The sequence below is a fragment of the Nylanderia fulva genome, unplaced genomic scaffold (genome assembly GCF_048542155.1).
Source record: "Nylanderia fulva isolate GAGA-0341 unplaced genomic scaffold, ASM4854215v1 Scaffold203, whole genome shotgun sequence".
Lineage (NCBI taxonomy): Eukaryota > Metazoa > Arthropoda > Insecta > Hymenoptera > Formicidae > Nylanderia > Nylanderia fulva.
The window spans coordinates 46,200-62,509 of record NW_028190268.1 but is presented as its reverse complement, the minus strand read 5'-3'; the positions used below and the strand labels follow the sequence as shown (position 1 = coordinate 62,509).

General features: G+C 48.2%; 2 protein-coding genes across 2 annotated transcripts; one reads left to right on the top strand and one right to left on the bottom strand.

Annotated features, from left to right (window-relative positions):
* The first annotated feature begins 4,415 nt into the window (after positions 1-4,415).
* LOC114942669 (uncharacterized) lies at positions 4,416-5,600 on the top strand. The gene has a single exon (XM_029318084.2). It carries the CDS (start codon positions 4,416-4,418, stop codon positions 5,598-5,600), a length of 1,185 nt encoding a protein of 394 aa, XP_029173917.1.
* A 2,387-nt stretch (positions 5,601-7,987) lies between these two features.
* Positions 7,988-13,849, bottom strand: LOC146723356 (uncharacterized). The gene is made up of 5 exons (XM_085482439.1): positions 12,981-13,849; positions 12,687-12,896; positions 10,902-11,172; positions 8,434-9,918; positions 7,988-8,239 (listed from the first exon to the last, which is right to left on the bottom strand). Exons 1-5 carry the CDS (start codon positions 13,847-13,849, stop codon positions 7,988-7,990), a joined length of 3,087 nt encoding a protein of 1,028 aa, XP_085338565.1.
* Positions 13,850-16,310: the final 2,461 nt, after the last annotated feature.

Here is a 16,310-nt window from a genome sequence, read left to right as displayed (position 1 = left end):
TAGCCGTTCTCCGCGAGTTTGTTAAATATTTTATTGTTTTCGACTCGGCGAGAGAGTCGTGCGAGAGAGTCACGAAATTACCGTCATCTAGTTGTTATCTTTTTTTTCATACCGCGCCGTGTCTCGGAGTATCTTATTGTGACCTCTGTCTATACCGCGTGCCCGCGAAAATAAGTTGGACCATCATAACGTTTACCGATTTTGTCTTTGTTTATCCCGTTTGTATATTATTGTCGCGACATTCTCTAAGATGTTTCACATTGTATAATAAGAATTTTGTAGATCAATTCCGAAATACCGATATTCGCAGATCTTGATATTATATTTTTGTTCCCCTACCGCTAGTTTATATATTACTGTTTGTTACATAATTATATTATCCAATTGTATTTATCAGATGTCAAATTGTAAATTCTAAGTGTCAAATATATATATATCTGTCAAATTATAACACCACGTGTATGTCTCTCTATACCTCTCTCTCAACCATAGACCCAACAATCCTATAGACCCGCGACTCTGTATAACATCTGGGGAAGTTAACTTAAATACCGTTCACATTAGTCCCGTGGCGCATTCACATGCGCCTAACGCCCAACTTTACCGTGAGTTAATGAACGCCCCTAAGTGCGAGTAATTAACTCTTCTGATACCGATTTTTACCGTTTCATCAGTTAAACTTGGGGAATCTTCAAATTGAACGCTTCCCTGTCCGAACTTGGCGTTTCGGAGCAGGAAAAGACGTTGCAAATTTTTGGCGCCCAACGTGGGGCCACGCCAATAGAGAGAGAGAGTATTATATCTGAACATTTTTTCCTTTTCCTTTTTTTTCTCTTTAACTTGTTTACCGAAATTTATATTTTTTTTTTCTCTCTGTATGTGAATTGATATTTCATGTGTTTTTTTTTAACAGTTTTTTTCCGTCTTTTCGTTCTCGTTTCGTTCTTTTAGTTATTGTTTGTTAGTTAGTGGGAAAATTTTTTAGTGTCGTCACCGTGATAGCCGTAAAGGGAAAATTTGAGGATTGGGGAATTTCTTATGGGTAAGTGATTTTGCCAGCTGTCCTCGCTTCTGAAACTTGTGAGCCATAGGGAATAGGCCGATTGCGATACCGCGGCGCTGTAATTGAGTGCGCTAAGTACCGTTTTATTAAAATCTTTATTGAGGCGAAAGTGCCGATAAGTTTTTTTTCTTTCTTCTCTTTTTTCGACCTATCGTTTTAAGCCTGATACCGAATATTTTGTGAATTTTTTTTTGTTACCGTATATTCTAAGTACCGAATACCGTTCCAGTGCTTTCGCTTGTTGAATATTTGAACTTGCTTCGTTTATCTTGTTTTTTTTTGCCCGGTGATCTTGTTTATTTTTGTGACCGTCCGAAAATTTTCGGTTGTTCGCCGCCGTGCTTGCGATTATCGTTAGCAATAACAAGCCAAGGGACAGATAGGAATATTATTGTTAAGGATACCTTTGTTTTTTTGCCTTCTTGCTTTCCGTATTGGCTTTTGTTCCGACTTCTAAAGAGGTCGGATAAGTTGATATTTTCGATTTCCGATATATATATATTTTTTTTTCTCAGCTTGTTTGGTTTGTTGTGCGCGGATACCGCTACTCAGCCTTAGGGCGAGTACCCTGGCCTCTTGATACCGTTTCGACCTATACACGGATACCGAATTTAGTCGTTTGTTTTGTATGAGATATTATCATTTTTTTTTGCTCTCTCGTTCTTTCGTGTTACTTTTTCGGAACAACAGTAGAGTTTTTATTTTCTCGTTTTCTTTTTTTGGATACCTTGAGTCAACCGTTGAGAGATAAACATACTTATTGTTAGTATAATTTTTTTTTCTTCTTCCTTCCGTCTTTCTTATCGAATGCTGTTAGAGTCATTATTATTATTTTCTTTCTCTGTTATCATTGTCTTTTTATATTGTTGAAGTTATTATTTTTTTTCCTCTTCTTTTCTTTTATAATCTGCACTTCGTGACTGAAAGTTATTATTTTTCCTGTTTAATACCGCGATTTATTATCATTTTTTTTTGGTTTTATTTTTTTTTAAGTCTAGTTACCGAAACCTCTTAGCAAATATTTTTTTTTGGTGTTTTGTCTGTTTTTATTTTTTTTTCTTTGTGCAATATTTGGTGCTACGCGGAGTGATTAGAGTTAGTGCGCGGACGCGAGTGTCAAGCTTAGGGCGGCACAGAAAAAAAATAAGAAAATAAAGAAAGTTCACGGCACACAATATATTTACAAATAATTATAAAGTACAAAAGAAATGCTTTAATGCAAGTGAACTGCAATTAGAAGCGTGCAATAATTGCCGGAAGTGCAATCCAGCGACAAATCGATCTCCCGCGAGAAGTGCGACAAAAATCGAGAAGAGAGAAAGTAACGCTGTCTGTACGCGCGAACGACTGTACGACGATTGATCCGTTCGACAAGAGAGCGCGAGAACCAACGTGATTGTTTTCTACCGACCTTCGAGAGAGTTCCGCGGTAAGAAACACCGTGTTTGTGTTCCTTCCACATAATGATAGAATCCTCTCAAATGTCGGAGGACAAAATCACTTGTTGTCGTCGGTTTATGTTTATTACGAGACGGTTACCTGTCACCGTTCAAACGACAGATATTGCGAGCGTTAAAGACGCGCGCTGTCTTGCGATATGGCGGGGCGCGTTCGCTCGCGATTGGCGCACGGAGATTTAGCGCGAATCATCGCGCCAAATTCGAGCGGCTATTTCAGCGCAGTTAGCTGCGCTTGTCGCAAGGCGAAGAATACACTCCGAGATGCATTCACACACACACACACACACACACACACACACACACACACACACACACACTCTCTCTCTCTCTCTCTCTCTCCACGGGCAGAGGTGTACTGCTACGTGGCGCGTCCCCCAGGTGGCGGATAGGGGAATGCCCAAGAATCGCATTGCGAATAGGGTAGGAGTGAAATAAAATAGCTCCCGCGGACCAACCACAACCCGATGTCAGTGGTCTAGCGTGCCCAGGACTGGAAGGCAACAGGGTATTGTCGTCGCTAGCGCTCCCCTGAGGGACCAGGTCCCACCTCAGGCGTAATTAGTGGCCTTACTACGGCAACCGGGGCTCTGCCGGAGCGGACTGTGTATTTCCCTAGGTTCTCGTGGGAACAGTATGGATAGTATAAATAAAGAAAATAAAACAAATGAAAGCATGAAGGAGTTAAATAAGGCTCTGGAGCGCCACGAAAACACGATCACTGCCCTGGCGGAGTTCATAAAGGGCAAGATGAACGTACATGGAGAGATCCGCAAGTATGTAACGACGCTGAGCAGCTCGTTCAAAAAGATCATCGGAGAAGTCGATAACGTCGGAAAATCAAACGGCACCACATCGGTAGGCGTAGTACAAACCTCACTGTCACTGTGCAGATGTTATTCGGAGACGACGATAAAGGACTCAGAAATCGAAGAAGACGGCAAATCGGCAACACCGAAGATCCGAAGAATTCGGAAAGTTAAAAGAAAAGAACGCTTTTCACCTCCGGAGATAAGCCAGGAGCCGAAAAAGTTGAAGACTAATGTAACGGACTCTGCCGTTATGCCAGAGCCTGAACCGAAGCCAAAGACGACACTTCCGCAAGGCCGCACTGAGTGGAAAGAAGTTAAAAAGAAAAAGCAACCGAAAAAGAAAGCAGCAACACGTCCTACTGTTCTAATCATTCGTCCAACCCAGAAGGAACAGTATGCGGAGATCCTCAAGAGGGTTAAGAAAGATGCTTCCGCAGATCGTATAAGCCAATGTGTGGATAAAATTAGAAGAACCAATACGGGGGATATGCTTCTTATCCTAGCGAGAAACCAAACAGGTGACTCGCAGGAGATGAGAAATACTATTTCTTCAGTCCTTGGAGAGGACGCTACGGTGGTCTGTAAGGTACCCGAACAGGATCTAGAGATCAAGGACCTTGATGAAACCACAACGGTGCCTGAAATCCTAGAAGCACTACAGAACATAGCTAGTGAAGGACACCATATCTCTGAAGACTGCATCAAGTCCCTCCGCAAAGCATACGGAGGGACACTTACGGCGTCAATTAAAATGGAAGCAGGATTGGCCAGAACCTTATCAGAACGGCGAAACATTAAAATAGGTTGGGTCAACTGTAGAATAAGAGCTACTCAAAGACCTATAAAATGCTTCAGGTGCTGGCACTTTGGTCATGTTGCAAGCAAATGCAGCAACAAAGAAGACAGATCGAAGACTTGCGCCAAATGTGGAGAAATTGGCCACAAAGCCAAAGAATGCAGTAAGGAAGCCCGATGTGTTCTCTGTGTGGCTAATGGAAATACTGAAGACTGTGCTCACATTGCAGGATGTGGTAATTGCCCTGTATTTAAAAAAGCCCTCCAGGTGGTAAGGCGGCCCCAAAAATGATTAGAGCGCTGCAAATCAATCTCAATCACTGTGAGATTGCCCAAGACCTACTTATGCAAACTGCACGAGAGCTAAAGTTAGATATAGTTTTAATCTCAGAACCCTATAAGCAGCTCAGTAGCCTAAACTGGATCACCGATGTGCATGAAAAAGCTACCATCTGGGCATGTGGCACGACACCTCTCCAGGGTAGCCAAAGAAAGGGCTCCGGATTTATAAGAGCCAAATTCGAGGGCATACAATTTTACAGTTGTTATGCACCACCTAGCCTAACACAGGAAGAGTTTGCTGAGTTCCTGGACCAATTAGTGGAAGATGCCCGAATGTACTCTCCTGTAGCCATTGCTGGAGATTTTAACGCATGGGCTGTAGACTGGGGTAGTAAAGCGACCAATACGAGAGGCTGCCTGCTTTTGGAGGCGATGTCGCTACTGGACGTCGTCTTACTCAATACAGGCGATAAGCCCACGTTCATAAAAGACGAGGCGAGTTCAATTGTTGATCTGACTTTTGTTAGCAGTACACTGGCAAGAGGAAGTAACAGTTGGGGGGTCTCCGATATTTACACCGCTAGCGACCACTGTGCCATATACTGGGAGGTATCACCTAATAAATTGTATGCAAATAGAGTACAAGTACCATGTACAAGAGCTAATCCAGTGGGCTGGAGAACTAGCACGTATGATCCCGGCCTGTTCAAGATAGCACTTGAAGATCGACCGTTGCTGGGCAAAAGCGCAAGTGAAAAGGCAACTGAAATCACATTGAGACTGACTAAGGCCTGCGATGCAACAATGCCACGGCGACACAGTAACAAGCGATTTCTACCGGTGTACTGGTGGAATGAAAACATCTCTGAGCTGAGGATAAAATGTGTAAAGGCTCGCAGAACGGCTCAACGGGCTCGGAAAACGCCACTATTTGAGCAGCTTTACAACCAGTATAAAGAAGCACGGTTAAAATTAAATAAAGCCATTAAAGAGAGCAAGAGAAACACATGGACCATGCTATTGGAAGAGGTTGAGAAGGACCCATGGGGCAGGCCATACCAGATTGTCGTTAAGCAACTGAGACAAGAAAAATCAACGCCCACCTGTCCTATTCTACTGCGAAAAATTGTAAGTGTCTTATTCCCGACGCAACCAAAATCCTCCTTCCAACTTGGGGTTGAGGAATCATAAGAGATCCCACCTATAACGGAGAAGGAACTAATGCTAGCGTGCGGTAGGTTTAGAAATAACAAAGCTCCAGGACCAGATGGGATTCCCAACGTAGCCCTCAAACAAGCTGTTACGGCAACACCAGGAGTTTTCTTGGAGACCTACAATGCCTGCTTACTGGAACGCACCTTCCCCACTTTGTGGAAACGACAGAGGCTAGTACTCCTCCCTAAAGGAAAGAAGCCACTAGACGAGCCATCATCATACCGACCACTCTGTATGCTGGATACTGCGGGGAAGATCCTGGAACGCATTATCCACAACAGGATCGAAGAAGCGGTCGAACCCCAACTAGTCGACTCACAGTTTGGCTTCAGAAAAGGCCGGTCTACGCTAGATGCCATAGAGCAAGTAGTCAGCACGGCAAAACAAGCAGTGTCTGGGAAAAGATGGAAGGGGGGCTCCATAAAATATTGCTTGGTTGCCACGTTAGACATTAAAAACGCCTTCAACTCAGCGAAATGGGAAATTATCATAGAAGCTCTTAATTCACTGAAAGTACCTTTATACCTACGAAAAATAGTCGCTAGTTACTTCTCTGACAGGGTTCTGACATACACCACGCAAACCGGGCGAGAGGAGTATAAGGTTACTGGTGGCGTCCCGCAAGGGTCAGTACTAGGGCCACTTTTATGGAACGTCATGTACGATGGACTTCTGAAGCAAAATCTACCCAGTGAAACTAAACTCGTTGCATTTGCTGATGATCTAGCGGTTGTGATAGTAGCGAAATACCTGGAGGAAGTGACATGGACATTTGAAAGAACGTTCCAAATAATTACTCAGTGGATGAAGTCGGTCGGGCTAGAACTCGCTGAGCAGAAGACGGAGGCGGTTTTAATTACTGGCAGGAGAGTCGCAGAGACCATTACGCTCAATGTCGGGAACTCTGAAATTACAACTCAAACAGCTATTCGATACTTAGGAGTAATAATCGACCATAGGCTTAACTTCAAAGAGCATGTGGAGACAGCTGCAACGAAAGCGTCCCTAGTGACAGCCAAACTATGCAGACTCATGCCTAATGTCGGAGGTCCCAAACAAAATAGAAGAAAGCTACTAGCGTCGGTGACAGCATCTGTGCTCATGTACGGTGCACCCATATGGTCTGAGGTGCTGAGCAAACAAGAGTCCAGACGGAAGCTCGCCTCAGTCTATAGAGTCAGCACACTCCGAGTAGCCAGCGCCTTTCGTACAGTTTCGGAAGATGCGGCATGCGTGATAGCGGGTATGGTTCCCGTTACGATTCTTGCAGAGGAAAGGAAGAGTCTGCGTCAAAACAAAAAATGCAGCTCGCACCTGACTATGGTGGAGCTTCGAACCCAGGGAAGACTGAAGAGCTTGCAACAGTGGCAATTGCTCTGGGATACGTCGACGAAGGGAAGATGGACCCACAGGCTAATACCAGACCTAGAGCCATGGGTAAACCGGAACCATGGAGAGTTAAACTACTACCTGACCCAGATGATATCCGGCCATGGCTGTTACCGGGCGTACCTTCATAGGTTCAAACACGAAGATTCCCCTGAATGTCCCAACTGTGTAGGGACAATTGAAGATGCAGAGCACGTCTTTTTCGTGTGTCCTCGTTTCATGGAAGCCAGGAAGTCATGGGAAGATGGAATAGGATGCAAAATCTCTCCTGAAAGTATGATACCCACAATGTTAATCTCGTCTCCAGCCTGGAAGCTTACAAGTACTTACGCTACGACCGTGTTAAAGGAGCTGCGGAAAATAGAGCGCGAGCGGAAGAAGCTGGCCTAAACAGCCACTTTAAGAGAGAAAGCTGCGGCTAAATCATCCCCCCCGCGAAGTTATGCCTGGCGGCCATGCCGCGGGGACCAAAGAAACTGGTGAAAGAGGGCTATTTTTAGTCGGTATTGTCGTTAAGATTGAGTCCGACACTCTGTACGCAAATGTATTTTTTAACCTCTTAAAAAAAAAAAAAAAAAAAAAACACACACTCTCTCTCTCTCTCTCTCTCTCTCTTTCTCTCTCTCTCTCTCTCTCTCTCTCTACAATCCACAACATCCCGCCCGCCTTCGTCGGGTACACGCGACGAACGATCCTAGGGTTGCTAGGGATAGTGTATCGACTGGTTTATCGTCGCGGCCGCGGACCCGGGGGTCGAGCGCGAACGCGAGTTTTGACAGGCGAGGTTAGGAGCCCCATGTGCCACGTGCTGAGCACGTGGAGCTGCGACAGACGACTAAATATGCGAGACAGGTGAGTATGAGAAGAGTTAACGCAGTACAATTGATAATAGTGAGCCGAACGACTAATTTTATAACTAATTTTACAATAATTTACAGGTATTCTCCGAGCGCGAGGTTGTACGAGACACGCGGTTACGCGGGGGTCCCGGACTCCACGGCGGCTGCCGTCGGCAGTGGTACTAGCTTGACCACTAGCCGGGTCAGTTCGCCGACGGTGGTGCGAACGTCCACCACGCGCACTTGGCCATCCTCGCCCGGGTGTAAGCGCGTAACTCGGGCGAGCGGCCACCGGCACGGCGGGGTGCTCTCCCCTTTGATGAGGCACAGCTGGCCTTTGCAGAGGTTTCCCCGGGAGGTCCACCACTTGGGCCATGGTGTGAGTCCCTACAGGTATTCGCAGGTCCATCGCTGCCAGAGATGGTCCCGCATCTGCTGCAGAAGTCGCCACCGGCTCAGACGGTTAGTAGGGGCGTCCAAGAGGGACGGCTCCGGGATGCTGAGGAGAGGCCCTCCCACCAAGAAGTGCCCCGATCATTCGACAAGGCCCCGAGGGGCCTTGAGTTCAGGCAGGCTTCGACCTTCGCGAGGAGCGTGGACAGCTCCTCGAAGGTGAGCTTAGCCTCTCCGATGGTGCGCCGCAGGTGATGTTTGACGGCCTTGACAGCCGCCTTCCACAGGCCGTCGAAATGGGGAGCCGACGGTGGATTGAAGACCCACCGAACTCCCTCATCTGCTAGGCGGCCAACGAGGGCGTGGACTTCGCCGCTCGCCGCCCTGAAGAGCTCTCTAAGTTGCTGATCCGCACCCACAAAGTTGGTGCCGCAGTCGCTATACAGGGCCGTGCATCTCCCTCGACGCGACACGAACCGGCAAAAGGCAGCGAGGAAGGCTTCAGCGGAGTAGTCGCTGGTCACCTCCAAATGGACGGCGCGGGTGCTGAAACATACGAAGATTACCAGAAAGTCCTTGTGGGCTTTGTGACCGCGGCCCTTCGTCGTCCTAAGCCAGACCGGGTCAGCGAGGTCCACGCCGGTGTGAAGGAAGGGTCGACTTGGTGTGACCTGCGTCCTCGGCAGATCCCCCATCTTCGGTTGCGGAGTGGCCGCTCGCCATCGCACGCAAGGGAGGCAGCGATGTAAGTGGCTTCGTACCAGTTGACGGGCGCGTGGGATCCAAAAACGCTCCTTGATGTTCCCCACGGTGGACTGGACTCCTCCATGCAGGGTGCGTCTGTGAGCGGCATCGATCACCAGGTAAGTGAGATGTGATCCCGGTGGTAGAATGACTGGATGTCGCTGGTCGGCATCCAGGACAGCGTGTTTCAGCCGCCCGCCAACCCGCAGGACGCCCTCGTCGTCGAGCAAGGGAGCCAACTTCCTGAGTGGGCTTCTGGTCGCCAGCGATTTCCCGGTACGAAGATCTCGCAGCTCTAGGTGGAAGTTCGCCTCCTGGACTACCCGGATCCATCGAGTCAGGGCGGCGTCCATCTCTTCCGGCCCCAGTAGGTCAGGAGCGACCTTGTCGCTGACGGGGCGGCGCTGGCGAGTTGCCCAACGCCAAATCCAGGAGGATACACGTAGTAACCGGCGAAGGCTGGAGAATCGGCGAAGCTCTTCAGATTCCAGCACTTCCCTGACCACGTGGCAATTTTGCGGTCGCTGTTCTGGCAGGCTGGTCTTTTCCTGGGATCCTACATCCTTCGGCCAGGTGTCAGAATGACCGCTGAGGTAGGTCGGCCCATGCCACCACAACGGATGGCGTAGCAGCTCCCTCGGCGACACCCCCCGGGAGGCGCAGTCAGCTGGATTGTCTCTATCGGGTACGTGCCGCCATTTTGCGTCTTGATTCTCACAGTGGATTTCGGCGACTCGGTTGGCTACAAATGTTGTCCATCTTGCAGGGTGTCCTCGGATCCAGCCGAGCGTGACTGTGGAGTCCGTCCAAAGATGCACCGCCGATCCTTCTAGGCCCAAGGAGGACCGGACGTGTTCGGCCAGTTTAGCCAAGAGGGTGGCCCCGCAAAGCTCCAGGCGGGGAAGCGATACACGCTTGACCGGTGCGACCTTGGTCTTACAAGTAACGCTACCCAAATGTCATACGCCGATTTTCCTGAGACTGTGCATACGTGTAGTACATTGAAAAATATCTGACACGTATTTTTTTATATCTGCCCAAAAGCCGTTTTAAGGGTAGAAAACGCCCTTATGAATATATAGGGGTGAATTCCAGTACTTCACGAAGTACTCGTACGTTTGTTACAGAATGGGGTATACGGTGAATTTCAAAGTTGCTGAATCTAAATCTGCTCCCAATTTTTGAGAATTCAATATGGTGTAACCAATATGGCGGATCTGATTTTTTTAAAAAGAAGACAGCAAGACATTCTCGCTCTCTGCTAAACCCGGGAATAACCAACGTGGAGGTGGCGAGAAACTATTCCCTTTTTTTTATTTAAAAAAATTTTTTTTTATTTGTTTTTTGTTTTTTTATTTTTTTGTTGTTTTTTATTTTTGAAAATTTTTTTTATTTTTGAGACTTTTAAAGTAAAGCATATAAAAGAGCTGAATATAAAATTATTATTATTATTAAATGCTTACACTTTATATTCAGTGCAATAATGTGGAGAGTTTTCGTTTGTGATTGCGAAGAAGTGCTGTATACACATGGACTTATTGCACCAAGCACATTGCATTATTGCAATATCATTGCAAAAGTTACATACAGCTTCACAATTCTTCAAACAAAAATCTGAAGGGGTTTCACATTTGTCTGGTTTTTCTGTGATGTATCCACTCTTCCACCAAGCGTATCGGAATAAATTCTTAAATCTAGGCGAGGAGAATTGATTATGTATTAAAGACTGTATTTTGAGGATGTTATTTCTTAAATGTAAATTTACATCATAATTATACAGTATGATTAGGTCCGAAAATTGTTTTAAAAAATTCTTCCATGGTCTGAAAGTATAAACGTCGAGCGGTTGAATCAAGCTAGTTGTTCCAGCAGGAATCGTACGAATTTTGACGTTTTTATTGCCTTTATTTACATCGTCAAATATTTTTTCTGTTTGTCCAGACCATGTATCTAAACAAAGAACAGATTCTTCGCCGGTATTTGGCAAAAAGACATCTGTGAACCATTTAATGGCAAGATCTGATGTCAATTTGCCCGATTTTGATGCAAATGTAACGATATTGTCTGCCTTGTATAAAGTTTTTTCGACAATTGGTCCAAATTTACCACCAGTCTCTTGCAGGACTATTAGCAAAGGGGACTTTAAATCTCCATCGGCAGAAACGATTGGCTGGATAGTGTAGCTATGAGTCAAGGAATTTAAGGATTGTGCTAGACATTCGACTTTTGACGAGCCTTTTAATGTTAGCGTGCGACCTGCATGTGTTTCGAAATTAAATCCCGATTGATCTGAATTGAAAATATTGCTTTCTCCTACCAATAATAACTCTGATTGCACTGTAGAGACGAATTCACGAGACTCTTGCACTAATTTTTCTTTTGTCGATATTTGTCTTTGAGTCACAAATTTATTTATCTTTCGTGATACAATTCCATGCTTCACTTTAAAATTATGGACCCATTTTCTTGAAGCAGTGAATAATTCACGTGACAAATCAATTTCCTCTCTAACCCGTAAAGCCCATCTCTTCAGATCAATGTCATGAATAGAAAGCGATTTATCAGACGCACTTTTGAATTGTTCTAAAACATATTTCGAAATTTGTAATAATTTTTCAATCCTAGTTCCACCTTGTGTAATTTGTGCCTCCCATCTATACAATAATTTAAGACTAGAAACTTTTCTAAATCTGTGCTGAACTGACTTTAAAGGCATATTTTTTGTCTTTCCAGAACGCCAAAATTCTACCGCTTTCCTTTTATATTCAATGTCTACGTCAATTATAGCTTTTTTACATCCCTGTTCTAATACTTCACAATCATTTTCAAACTCCTCTTCAATCACAATTGCGTCAGGATACACACTTTCGTCATTATAGCATAAAGTATCAAAGGTTTCGATAAATATTCGAGTGTCAATGGATTCTTTAATTAAATCCGCTAAATAAACTGCAAAAGATCTTTCTTCATCTGTAATAACTGAATGTATATCATATTCGGGCCGATCAAAACTTTGTTGCAGTAAATGTATGATGTTTTTTGGATTCATCGCCATTTTTCTGACTATTAATTTAAACCATCAATCACAAACGAAAAACGACAGTAGCTATTTGAAAACAAAAGAGTAACTGCAGTCGGCAGAAATTCGGACACAGAGTAACGATGGCTACCAGCAGCAGTCAGAAAACTAGAAAATAACTGTCGTATATTGAAAACAAACAAACAACGTCCGCAGTTGGAAAATAAAAAAACAACGGCAGTAGATGATTTTCGAGGTAGCCGTTTTTCTTCTTCCGTCTGGTCGGTGGTAGTTTGCAGTAAATCCATGGTATCCCATTGATCGCCCCTCTCTCGCACGCCACAATAAATGTAAACACCGTTGGCCTTGGCGCGATGCGGCGCAGACGGAAGAAGAAAAGCGGCTACCTCGAAAATCATCTACTGCCGTTGTTTTTTTATTTTCTAACTGCGTACGTTGTTTGTTTGTTTTCAATATACGACAGTTATTTTCTAGTTTTCTGACTGCTGCTGGTAGCCATCGTTACTCTGTGTCACCCCTATATATTCATAAGGGCGTTTTCTACCCTTAAAACGGCTTTTGGGCAGATATAAAAAAATACGTGTCAGATATTTTTCAATGTACTACACGTATGCACAGTCTCAGGAAAATCGGCGTATGACACTTGAGTAGCGTTACTTGTTAGTGCCTACCAGGGTCACGTCGGGCTGCCCGTCGATCACGCCCCTGAGGTAGATCACGGCAGCGTAGGCTCGTTCGGAGGCGTCGCAGAATCCGTGCAGCTGTTGCGAGTTGTTTGCAGCGTCACTCTGGAACCAGCGTGGCACCCTGATCTCCTCAAGCAAGGGCAGCTCCTCCTCCAGGCGGGTCCACTCGGCGGCGTCGTCCCTTGTCAGCGGAGCGTCCCAGTCTAGCTGTTGTATCTAGGCTGATTGGACGAGCAGCTTGGCACGTACGATGATCGGCGCCAACCAGCCTAGTGGGTCAAAAAGATGTGCTGTCTGCGAGAGCACCGATCTCTTCGTCGGTAGAGCCGTTGAGGTTGGTCGCACGGATAGGGAGAGAACATCCTCCCTTGGATTCCATCGGAGGCCCAGGACGGAGTGACTCTCAGACGGCAGTCGGGCACCCGTCATGACGTCCAAGCGATGTGCGAGCGGGATTTTTACCAGGAGGCGATTGTCGTTGGCAGCCCACTTCCTAAGCGGGAAGCCGTTCGCCGTACAGAGCGCGGCCACCTGGTCCAGGAGGTCGTCCGCTGCATCCAGGGTGGCGGCTCCGGTGAGTACATCGTCCATGTAGACATCCTGGCGCAGTACATCGGCGCCCAGCGGAAAGCGGCCAACCTTGTCGTTCGCGAGTTGATGGAGCACGCGGATGGCGAGGTACGGTGCGCTCGCTAGGCCGTACGTCACGGTATTCAGCTGGAATTCCTTGACCTCATCTCCTTCCGTCCACAGGATCCGCTGCAAGTCCCGGTCGTCGCGGTGCAGCTGTATCTGACGATACATCATCTTGATGTCGGCGACAAAGACGTAGCGGTGTCGCCGCGAGCGAGTCAAGGTGTCGGCTGGCGACGGCAGCAAGTTACGTCCGGTGAGCAGCCAGTTGTTCAGTGACGACCCGACGCCAGTACGCGCCGAGCCGTTAAACACCACCCGGATCTTGGAGGTCGTGCTTGAGCTTCGTAGCACCCCGTGGTGAGGCAGGAAGCAGATTCTGGCACCTGGCGAGAGCGACGCGGCTGCGACAGGCGACATGTGTCCGAGTGTCAGGTACTCGTTCATGAAGTCGCGATACAGTAGACCGAATTCGCGATCTTGAGTGAACCGGCGCCTCATGACGTCGAGGAGGCGTGACGCGGCGCGGCGCGCGGAGCTGAGGTCCGGCAGCCCCGGACGGAACGGGAGTCGCACCTGATAGCGACCGTCTTCAAGTCATACGTGGGTGCGCACAAAATGGTCCTCGCACTCCTGTTCGTCAGCGGTCAGCGGCAAGGCGGCACGAGGAGGCTCTTCGGTCTCCCAGAAGCGGCGCACGAGAGCTATTAGGTCGTCCCCCGTGGAGCATTGTAAAGACGACACGGGAGCCGCGACGTGACCGGCTCCAACGACGCCCAGCAGCACCCAGCCAAAGCGAGTCAACAGGGCACCGGGCTCGCGTGGTCCTCCTCGGCAAAGCCCTCCGGCAGGGCGAGGTCTAGATAGACATCGGCGCCAAGCAGCAACTCCACAGCATCCCGGTGGTGGAACTCCGGGTCTGCAACCTCGAGACCATCGAGGTGCGGCCAGGAGCGGGCCTCGCCTTCCGAGGTGCCGCCGTACACCGTGAGGCGTGGGAATACAAGCGGCGAGACGGCGAGCGCAAAGTGTCCGTCGCGAGAGGAAACGGTGGCGGTGATCCGTCCGTGAGTGACGTCCGTCTGGATACCCCCCACTCCAAAAATGGCCACTGACGATGGGTCCGCGGGAGCCGAAGTCGCTGCGCCAAGGATTCCGCTATCAGCGAGGTTTCTAAGCCCGGGTCGATCAGCGCGCGAACCGCATGCCGAGTACCCACGCGGTCGGCCACGAATACACGGGCAGTTGCCAGAAGCGCCGGTCCACACTCCCTCGGTGGTCGCCTCGCGACGTGGACCGTCGCCGTTGAAGATGAGGATGCAGTCGCAGGTAAGGCCACAGCCGCAAAAGCGTCGTGCAACGTCGTGTGATGCCGGCCTGAGCATGTAGCGCACACCTTGTGCGACTTACAATCGGCTAGCAGGTGACGACCCAGGCAGTTCCAGCACCGCTGGTGAGTGTTGATTGCTTCCCGTTTCTCGTTAACCGTCTTCTTTTTGTACTGCTCACAATAAGCAATAAAATGATCTCTTTTGCAGAGTGGACAGCTGCGGTTCGGATCAGGCCCCCTGGTACCCACATGGCTGCTGCGAGAGGAGCGGTTGGACTTCTCCGTTGGCTTGGCAGGCGCTACGGTCTTCACTGACTGGAGGACCTCCCAGGTCATCAGTTGTTCTTGGAGGAACTCCCGGAGCTTGTCGTAGGACGGAGGTTCCGACGACCTTCCGAGGGAGCTCTCCCACTCACGACGAGTTTCAGCGTCCAGTAGTTCGACGACCAGGTGGACGAATAGATCTGTGCAGTCGGAGATCGGGCGCCCGATGCCCTTCAGTGCACCGACTGTCGTGAGTACGCCGTGGAACAGTCGGCGTAGTCCATCGGCTGACGGGGCCTTCAACCGCGGCAGCGAAGTGAAGGCTGTCAGGTAGGATCTGACCAGTAAACGTTTATTTTCGAAATACGTAGTCAATAATTTCCACGCATCTTCCAAGTTCTCTTCCGTAGAAGGCAGGTTGCGAATCAGCTGTTTAGCATCACCCTTTACGCTGGTTTTCAGGTAATGCAGCTGTTCAATCTTCGTCAAGGACGCGTCTCCTAGGACCATGGAGCTGAACAGATCTTGGTAGGCTGGCCAGTCCTCGAACTTGCCGCTAAACTGCGGTAGATTGATCCGCGGTAAGGTTCGGCGGGACGGAGCCGTCTCTCGGACCCGTTCGCCGAGGGCGGGCCCCGCAGGTTCGGTGAACTGCCCCTCCAGTTCGGCGAGTTCGGAGCGCTGCCCATAATACGCCGTCTCAACCTTGCTGAGGAGGTCCTCGGTGGTGTACTTCTCCCGCTTGATCTCCTTCCAGAAGTGGGCGCGGAGCTCTTCATGTTGTTCCGTCAATTTGGCTCATTTATCGTCCAGGACGCGGATTGCAGCCTGGACGGCGTGGGAGTTCAATTTGCTCGCCCCGATCTTCTTCAAGTTCTCCACGCTACGCAGTATGCGTAGGTAGAGTTCATGCTGAGCGTCGATCATTTGGTCCATGTCCATTTCTTTGTCACAGGTCACTGGACACTCACACGGTCACGAAGCACGCACTTACCCCGACGGCGAAGTTCAATAAGTGCCGGGCGCGACAAATTAACGACCTGTCGAAAATCCGGCTCGAAGGACCAGCAAATGTGCAATATTCGGTGCTACGCGGAGTGATTAGAGTTAGTGCACGGACGCGAGTGTCAAGCTTAGGGCGGCACAGAAAAAAAATAAGAAAATAAAGAAAGTTCACGGCACACAATATATTTACAAATAATTATAAAGTACAAAAGAAATGCTTTAATGCAAGTAAACTGCAATTAGAAGCGTGCAATGACTGCCGGAAGTGCAATCCAGCGACAAATCGATCTCCTGCGAGAAGTGCGACGAAAATCGAGAAGAGAGAAAGTAACGCTGTCTGTACGCGCGAACGACTGTACGACG